Below are 10304 nucleotides of genomic sequence, written 5' to 3' on the forward strand. Positions count from 1 at the left end.
CACAACAAAATCCCAGACTACAAAAAAACACATCTGATGACAAGGCATCTCATCTTTTGCAAATCTAAATGAAGACAATGATGATATGAACCTATTTATAACCCATGAAGTCAGACAAACTTATCAGCTAAAATAGTAAGACACACAGAAGCTACGAGTCAAGTCAAATAATTATAAAATTTTTGTTGTAAACCTGTCATCTGTAGAAGTTTTAACGACAAATTCATTTGCTTATCTCCACAAAACTAATCCAGTTTGCGTCTTAGATCACCAGAGCATCCCATTTGTGCCATCAGCTTCCACAGAAGACAAACTCTCAGAACACCAATAGCTTCAAGAGATTAACTTTCTGAACTCTTTAAACTAGACTGGTTTTGACAAAGAAGTGTCAGCAAATAACACAGAAAAAAACCCACCTTGTATATTTATATCCCACAAATAAAAATAGATCAGTTATTATGAAAACTTCAGAATGTCTCACCAGCTTCCCCAGGATCATCCTCACGCAACAGTACAGCGCTCATAGTGACATCTTCTGTCATATTGGATGTGTCCAGATTTACAAATATGCCTGTCTGCTGAGGTGAGAGCGCCATTGTCCAGCTACTTTCATCCAACTAAATGCATAAGAACAACATAAGGAAAATAAATAGCAATCTCAAACTATTACAAGCCTACCTCCAAGCTTTTTCCTTCTATATGAACCGTATAAACAGAGCAATCCTAAACAACTAATAGTTAAATAACTGCCTTTAGATAAGGTGCAACTATGCCTTTAATAAACAGCTCCGAAAAGGTAAATCTTAATCTGGAAAAAGGAAATCATCATTTATTATTTTTTTTTCAGAAATAACTGAAGTAGAAGCTAATCTAATAAGACTGGTTACTTTACAACACCATGTATCACTTTTTCTCTTAAAACAAGTAAATCACTCTAAACTTTCATATTCAATTACGCTAAATGTTTACTTAGTATTTTGTCTTTCAAAGTAAAAAAAGAGTAACATTGACTAGGCTGTAAAGCAGCTGTGAAAAATTAAGCAATTTGAATCAGAACCATTTACCTGTCTTTCAGCCTTTTTGGTGAATTGCTTTGAATTTGTAAACAAGCAAAGTCAGGATTTTTGCAGTCACCAGCTGATGTTACAAGGACTAGCTTAACACACATGGTGTATTCCCTACCCATGGCAGAGGGGCTGGAACTAGATGATCTTTATGTTCCTTCCAACCCAAACCATTCTATGATTCTATGGTTCTATTTAGCAAGCCCTTTAAACCCTCTTATTCCTCACTGCATCATCTCAAAGAACACCACAGTAATAAATAATACTAGTTGCAAGCAGCAACAGTAGTACTAGCAAGCTTGTACCACCTAGTTTGTCATTGGTGCAAACAACACTGAAACACAGTAAACTTGTAGTTTCTTCTAAGTTTCACAGGAACAAAAGAGAAAAAGGTCCTCTAACCATCTTACCATTGACAGATTGCCAAAAAGTCCAGAAGTTGGTAGAATCAGAGGAGATTTCCCTCCTGTTCCCAGAAGGGCAGACACATCTGATTGCTTCATCGAACTTCGAGTCAGTGCAGTAACTGAAAGAGAAAGCGCCTTTTCTGAGAAAAAGTATTTAAGACCACTATGCTCTATCATAGAACAGAAATCATAGAATCATTTAGATTGGAAAAGACCTTTAAGATCATCAAGTTCAACTGTTAACCCAGGACTGCCAAGTCTACCACTAAACTAGGTTCTTAAGCACCACATCTACGCATTTTTAAAACACCTCCAGGGATGTGGATTCCACCACCTACCTGGGCAGCCTGTTCCAATGCTTGACCACCCTTTCAGTGAAGAAATTTTTCCTAATATCCAATCTAAACCTCCCCTGGCATAACTTGAGACCATCTCTTGTCCTGTTGCTTGTTATCTGGGAGAAGACACCTACTCCACCTGCCTACAAACTTCCTTGTAGACAGCAATAAGGTCCCCGCTGAGCCTCCTCCTCTCCAGGCTAAATAACCCCAGTTCCCTCAGCCTTTCCTCGTAAAACTTGTGCTCCAGACCCTTCACCAGCTTCACTGCCTGTCTCTGGACATGCTCCAGCACCTCAATGTCTTTCTTGTAGTGAGGGGCCCAAAGCTGAACACTGTATTTGAGGTGCAGCCTCATCAGTGCCAAGTACAGGGGGACGATCACTGCCCTTGTCCCTTCTTTCCTCTAAGGAGGCCAAAGGAAATCTTACAACAGAGACTGAAGTATTTAGGAAACCCTGCTCTGTCACACAAGAAACAGGCAAACCAGCCTGATAGAGAAGTAACCTGCTTCTGTCCATTTTCATTCTTCTTCCATCAGACGGCTTTTACCAAACCCACAAATGCCAATTATAAAAGAAAAACAAGTCTTAGGCCCAATGACACTTAGAAGGAAGGAGGTTAATTATCAATAATGGATCTTAATAATCTACACATCTAGTTATAAGTTATACAAACACCCTGTTAACCAAGCCTGAGTCATATTCAAGGCCTAGTTTTTCAAGTAGGGCATGTCCAAACTTAAAGACAAAGCCTACCTATTGCCATTTCAGTTCCTCATCAAATCCAGCAGCATTCCAGATAGAAGTCTGAAGCCAGGTTGAATGCGAGTGTGTATATGCACCAAATGTGTGACACACCTTTGGTTTAACTACAGCAGCAAATACACACCATGAGCATAAACAGCAATAAATCTCCAGTCACTCTTTCTTGGAAACTAGTCTCTGAACCCTTAAAGCAAAAGGCAATCACAAGTCTGCTCTACCAAGCACTACATCTGCTCCAGATACTCCCACACATCACTGCAGTGGCTAATGTTCCAGGAATATCTGACCAATGTTAAAAACAGGGACGCTGCTTTGCAAGATGATAAATGCCACATCCTGTAACAACAGGGAGCTACAGCACAACAGACCTTCATACAGCCCAAAGACCACAGAATTTGCATCAAGACAACAGCTGCTTTGGTCCCCTTATCAATCACAAACAGCCTGCGAAGCATCTAAAAACATTGGTTGCATCAGGACAGTGATAGCCAAATCAGGAGCTGTGTCAACAGTGGTAAAGAAGGAAGGACACAGTCCCAACATTTTGTTAGCAAATTTGGAGACAGAAGTGCTTGTACGACCCTCAACAGCAGTTCTTGATAACAAGGCAACTTCAATCAGCATTGAGATCATTAATGGTTTCCTTTGGACTTGAGGACTGCTGGAATCTGTCCACACCAGCATATACAACCACAAAATAAAGAGCATGCCCTGGGTCTCCATCAGACTCCATGCAGTTTGGAAGCAGAAGATCAAATCCCTATGGCACTTCCCTGCCCAGTGCCTGAGGTAAACAGAACTTTCTTGCAGTGCTCCCAGTCCTGAAGATTGCCACGAGTGTATCTTGTCAGATTGCTGACACCCCCAAATTATAAGGGGACAACATAATTGCAAACAGGTACAGGGACTCTAGAAGCCTTCGTATCAACAGGTAGATTTAGTTTTCCATGCATCAGTTTCACACAGATTGAGAAAACTGAAGAATGAAAGGTTTGTCCCAAGCTTTATGTCCTTGTATTAGCACATATCTTAAATCATCACTAATAAATTTCCCTTAAACTCTTGAGACATGAAAGTCAGGCATACTGAAGATCAAAGAGACAAATCAATTTTCAATCTGTAGAACTAGAATTACAGCTACTAACATTAACAGTTTGACTCTGAAGTTGCAGATCAAAGCACTTAAATTGTTGATGGGTCATCCTCCTCTACGGTACCAGAAACTAACTGCTATAACCCCCTCTACCCATATGATACAACACACTACAGGGTGGCAGAAAAGAACTATGTTGAATAGTTATCAAATACCCCCAAATCAACAATTAGGAACAACTGACATCAAAGGAAGCAAAAACCTTTTCCTCGGGAGAGGAGATAATGGATGCACTTCATAAGAACACTTTAAATGTTCCACTGTAGGAATAGGGCTGTACAACAGGAACAGAAACAGCAGTGGAAATGCTGATCTCTGTTTGTTGCAGAACCTTCAGACAGTTTGAAAGAGAAGTAGCTCTAGCCTATGTACCAGATGACACCTGTGACTCAAAATTTGATGATGCTGTGGCAGAGGTAAAACAGAAGAAAGCCATAATGCCAAGGAAAGATGCAGAGCTGTAACGAAGAAGTCTTTGAATTAAATAGTGCAGGAACATCAAATAGCAAACCTTTTTAAGGACTGCCTGTCCACTCATAATGCTGTTGCAGGGAAGTTTATTGTGAACCATAGCCACACATGTGGATGGCTGTCAGCTGTGTTTAGGGAAGTTTACAGAGAGAATCATTATTCAGAAACTAGCAAGTCTCCTTCTGAGGTCTGTTAAAAAACAGATGGTAGGTTTATAGAGTATATGCTGGCTAGTAACATCTCCTGATGTGGCATCTCTATGCTGACTGGCCATACAAATGAACTGCTGCTCAACACTAAACTTTCTTGATCAGAGTATTTTGCATCTGTAATCTCTAGTTTCACCTGACATCAACTCTCTATATGGTTTGGAGGCAGCTGCTCCAAAAGCGAACTGCATGGTACCTCTTACTGAAATTCTATACTGTTGAGCTTTCTGAAAAATAGACAAAACAGAAACTTCATAGTGACAAAATCATGGCAAGCTAACTTGCCATCACACACACTAACTGAAATCAAGATGCTAATTGAAATAAAGATCTTTGCTGAAGGCAGATAGGGGTCAACATGGTATACACATGTTACAATCTGAAGATAAAAGTGGCCAAGAGCTATTTGATTTTGAAGAGCTATCTGATCATCACGGTATGACACACAATGCTCCTCTCTTAAAACAACTAACAGTTCACCCATCTCCAAGCAGTCCTTAAAAGAGGATGTGGAGCAGCAGAAGGTGCAACCATCCACCTGGAGCTTGACGGAAAACACACTGGCTAGATGATGACAAAAAAAGAGGAATCCCTATATGAATGCCAGAATGATAACAAAATAGAGACTACAGGAAGAGACTGAGTCAAGGAAAAGGGAGGTAAGTCTTGGTGATGACAATGAGACATAAGGAAAGGGCATGTTTCATTATTTCAGCCACAACCAGTGATGGAGGCTCTAAAAGCATTACAGACCTTTTCACAGTATGTTTAGTGTCAAGTCAACACTAAGAACAACCTGCAGTTTGACTGTGACAGCTGTCAATGCTGACACACAAGCAATTTGTGCTTGAGAAGGTGGCTGACACTAACATCATTTATCTTGCTGCTGGCCACCCAAACAGAAGGCACTAGGTATTACACTAAATGAGAACAAGCAGGGACTACACAGAAATTGCTAGGAACCCCGAGAAACCATGAAGAAACAGTCTCTCTGGAACTTCGTATCTTTGCAGCAGTGCCAGTATGGGAAGAACCCCCAACACACTCCTAATATGGGTCCACTGGTGCAGAACACACAGGGGCTGAGACTGGAAGGTTTCAGGGCAACCTGACCCCAGCCACCGTGTGCAGTACCACAGCCTTTCTGTGAGGTGTGCCATCTAATTTCTCTCCTGCTAGTGGAGAGGAAAATCATTTACCAATGCAACCAATAAATAAACCTGGTAGAAAGGTCAGCAACAGAATTAATCTGACACAAAAACAACAGAAAAAATATCTGAGGAGACACTATGTGACAGACATCTTGAAGAACTAAAAGCTACTGCAAAAACCAAAAGAACTGCAAAAAAAGGCAACACAACAAACTAGACTGCTGACTAGTAAGGCAAGAATCAGTTTCAACATGGTACTTGAGAGAAACTGAAATGATACTGGACATACTCTTGTGCCAAAAAAAGAAAATTAAGTTCAAATACCGTTTAAAAATTAAAGGCAAAAATCCATTGGTATTAATTAACAGCATAAATATGTAACATATGAACATGTATGCTGACTGCTACTAGGTGGGGTTTTTCCGTATTTATAAATGCATTTAACTTCAGAATCACCAACTAGTTGAGTGTATCACGCTTGCATGGCCAGGTTTTGGGGGGTGTGTGTGGGCAGGGCTACTGTAAGAAGCTGCCAGAAGCTTCCCCTATGTCTGCGTAGAGCCAATGCCAGCCAGCTCCAAGATGGAACCACCCCTGGCCAAGACTGAGCCCATCAGTGATGGTAGTAGCACCTCTGAATGAGATATTTAAGAAGGGGCGTGGGGTGGGGAATGTGCAAGGGCAACTGCAGCTGAAGAGAGGAGTAAGAACAGGTGAAAGCAACAACTCTGCAGACACCCAGGTCAGGGCAGGAGGGGGATGAGGTGCTGGAGCAGAGATTCCCCTGCAGGCTGTGGTGAAGCCCTTGGTGAGGCAGGCTGTGACCCTGCAGCCCATGGGGGTCCATGATGGTGGAAGATATCCACCTGCAGCCCATGGAGGACCCCATGCCAGAGCAGGTGGATGCCCAAAGGAGGTTGTGGCCTGCAGGAAGCCTGCGCCGGAACAGGATCCTGGCAGGACCTGTGGCCCTGTGGAAAGAAGAGCTCACACTGGAGCAGGTTTGCTGGCAGGACTTGCGACCCCGTGGGGGACCCACGCTGGGGCAGTCTGTTCCTGAAGGGTTGCACCCCACAGAAGGGACCCATGCTGGAGCAGTTTGTGAAAAACTGTAGTCCGTGGGAAGGACTCCTGGTGGAGAATCTTGTGGAGACCTGTCTCCCATGGGAGGGATCCCAATGCTGGAGCAAGGGAAGAGTGTCAGGAGGAAGGAGCAGCAGAGACAACGTGTGATGAACTGACCACAACCCCCATTTCCTGTCCCTATGTGCTGCTTAGGGGAGGAGGTAGGGAAATCTGGAGTGAAGTTGAGCTCAGGAAGAACGGAAGGGTGGCAGGAAGGCGTTACCTTGTCCTGCTGAGGAGAGAAGTGATGGAGCAGCTTAGCAGGCAGCTGGCATCCAGTCAGGACCAACCCACCATGCTGAGGTTGGAAGGAACCTCTGGAGATCATCTGGTCCACCCCCCCTTCCCAAGGGAGTGTCAACTAGAAAAGGTTGCTCAGGACCTTGTCCAGGCAGCTTTGGTTATCTCCAAGGACGGAGATTCCACAGACTATCTGGGCAACCAGTTCTAGCATTCAATCACCCTTACAGTAAAAGCTTATTCTCACGTTTAAGCAGAATTCCCACTACGTCCTGTTGTGCCTACTGCCTCTTGTCTTTCCACTGGGCACCACCAAGAAGAGCTTGGCTGTCTTTTTACTCCCTCCCATCAGGTGTTTACATACATTAACAAGATCCCCCTGAGCCTTCTCTGTCTCAGGCTAAACAATCCAAGCCCTTTGCAGCCTCTCCCCATATGTCAGATACTCCAGTTCCCTAACCAACTTTGCAGTCCTTCACCGGACCCAGTACAGCGCATCTGCGTCTTTCTCCTTATGCATTGTTATCAATTATGAAGTCCAAGCATATCATTCTTTTAACTAAACACTAGAGAAAGAAAGTAGTCTTACCTGGCTGGCGAAGCAATGAACAAGGAGTTCGGGAAAGTAACTGTCCTCTGGGCGTCATGTTTCCAACAGTGTCATCCAGGGATGTAAGAACTGATTAATAAGCAAGTTAAGAAACACTCTCCTAAGCATGCTTTTGGCTCTATTCAAAACAATTGTCAATACTTGGAAAGGAAAAATATTTTGCGGTAGCTCAAATATTATGAAGATTACACATCTTTTCTTTCAGACTAAAGCAGAAAGTCTCATTCATAAGACTGAATTAGATCACAAAACATTTCAGCAGAAACTTAAAAGCTGAAGGGCTAAAAGGGACACTGCAATGTATGAGCACAACAGATCTGGGACTCCTCATAACCAGTCAGATCAAAAAAGAGTATTTTTGCCCCATAAGGAGCTGCTTTATGCTACATAAACAGTAAAAGAATACTATGCTACATAAAAATAAAAGAAAACCCGAGACTGAACACATTTTTTAAAAAAAGTTCTTTCTCTATTCCAGGGTGCTGATGACTAACAAAAAAAGTCTCTGTTGCTCTGCTTTGCTTTTTCTTGTCAGCAACTAGGTTCAGTGCTCTAGGTATGGTTTACTAAGAAGTAGTTGCATAAAAGTTTCAGTATCCTATGTTATATCAGTGTCCAAGAACACCACGATTCTTAAGGACAACATAACTAGGGCCAGTATCTCACTAGTTTTATCTTGCTTGCAAAAAACTGAAGGACAAACATATATACTGGATTCCTTTGCTATCATAACCAGAAAAATACAATTACATTAGCTGTCAAATTACATGGTATTTTCTTCTTATTGTAAATACGTGTGTGTGTGTGTGTAAATTCAGCGAGTATTTAAATCTACATCTGTGCGCTTCTATCCACAGTAACAGTAAGAGGAAGTTATACACACAATACCCTGATAATATAATACATGCAGAGCATAAACCCATAAAATTAAAGTACAATGGAGTGAAGAAAACTTCAATTTTTTTTTCAAAAACTCTGAGATCAAGTCAGCTATGGCTCACACAGTTCTCTGGGCTGACGTCAACCTGAGTTCATAAGCCCATGAAAAACTGTAAAACACTACACTATGCAAATGTGACTGCACAAGCTCAGAGAATAGGCAATGCAATACCCTTGCAACCATATTTAACCCACAATCAAAGTAATTATCTAAATATAGTCATGAATTGCTGTACGAGCATTTCAACAATTTCTTGCCTTCCCTGAGTTCTACTGACTAATATGTTCTGAACCATCACTACAACAGCTTTGACATGGTTTGATATTACAATGTGGGGAAAAGGAAGGGAAAGAGAAAATTCCATCCAGAGGAAATACTATTCTACAAAAAGGCAAAGAATTGCATCTTTTGGCTTATTCCGAAATTCTTCTGTAAAGGCTAAGAAGTGTCCCATGTTTTTGAAAACAGAGTATTTTTCTAATGAAACTCATCTGGATTTCCTAGTCACTCTTTCAGTCAGTCATTCATCTCTCTCCCTACTAGTTTTTTAGATACTGCAATCATAGTTTTGTTTTTGAAGTTTTTTCCTTCTTAAGGCATGAAAATACCATATAGAAAACAGACTACAGAAGGGAAAAATATGAGATAGTGCAATAGCAAAATTTTGACTGCAAACACCTCACAAATCAGATAACAATTCCACGTTACATTCATACCTTCTTCACTTTAAATGAGTATAAAACAAAGAGCAACTTGCTGTGTATTAGAAAACTATTCTCAACATGCTCAAAATCAAAGCAGTAGTAAAACTACACACAGCTTGTGACCACTGCAAGCAACACTTAAAGAGAAGACAAATAGCCTTTACAGAAAAAGGATACTGGAAACTTTTTTCTGAGAGCTTTGCTTCCACCCAGGTCTGGCCACCTCTGCATCACAGGGGGATAACGGGTCTCCGAAACCATTTCTAGAGGAACAGCAACATAGACACAAAGTAAGCAAGTGAATCCAAGCAGAACATACAACAAGATTGTTTTGCTGCTTCAAGTAACTCCACAACTGGGAAACTCAAAGCGTAAGTCATCTCCAATTCTAGTACTGATGTCCAGTCTTCTCCACAGAACATCTAGTATCACTCATCAGCTTAGAAAAATCAGTTCGTCTGAAAACTCATGCTTTGTTCCTCCTATACAAGAGATATTTTCTTATTAAAACAAAAAAAGCAAGCTAGTAAGAGGTGCAACAGTATGAAATTTTGGACTGAATAATTCAATTGAAAGCATAACGTGATTTCACCGTTTGATTTTTTTTCTTCAGAAACACAAAACCACCTCTGACCGAGAAAGTTCGCATGTCTTCCAGACGAGGAAAAAATCGTTAACAATTACTAAAAAGCAAAGGAGAAGCTACAGGTGGGCCGTGAAGGCCGCGGCTGAGCCTGCCCCGCAGGCCGGCCCGCACAGCACCCTGCCAAGGCCCGGCTCAGCGACTCCGGCCTAATAAACAACTCAAGTTTAATGTACAAACACGTCCCCAAAGGAATCACGCAGATTTAAAGCTCCCGGGTGACAGAAAAGCCTTCGACACCCCCTCAAAAACTGCCCCTGCCTCGCCGCGTTCCGTAGCCCGCACCGCGTACACGCCGCTCCAGGGGGGCGCGTCACCCCACCTCACCCCGCGGGGGGACCACACCCCCCGGGAGGCCCCACCGGCACGGGCCGGCCCCCCACCCCGCGGCTCCCACCTCTCCATGGCGGCCGCGGGCCCGGCGCAGCCCGGGATCGAGCGTTCCCGCCTCCGCCAGTGCCGGCCCGCGGCCCGGAAGGAGA

General features: G+C 42.6%; 1 protein-coding gene across 1 annotated transcript in view; it reads right to left on the reverse strand.

Moving 5' to 3' along the window:
- The window catches only part of NUP107 (nucleoporin 107), a 32008-nt gene extending 21704 nt beyond the window's left edge, over positions 1-10304 (reverse strand). The window contains exons 1-5 of the mRNA XM_055807636.1: positions 10220-10304; positions 9357-9442; positions 7515-7604; positions 1475-1590; positions 482-617 (exon numbers count right to left, since the gene is read on the reverse strand). Of these exons, the coding sequence (XP_055663611.1) occupies positions 482-617; positions 1475-1590; positions 7515-7604; positions 9357-9442; positions 10220-10227 (436 nt within the window). The 5' untranslated portion in view covers positions 10228-10304. The remainder of the gene's footprint in view (positions 1-481; positions 618-1474; positions 1591-7514; positions 7605-9356; positions 9443-10219) is intronic.

This window comes from Falco peregrinus, chromosome 6, assembly GCF_023634155.1.
Source record: "Falco peregrinus isolate bFalPer1 chromosome 6, bFalPer1.pri, whole genome shotgun sequence".
NCBI lineage: Eukaryota > Metazoa > Chordata > Aves > Falconiformes > Falconidae > Falco > Falco peregrinus.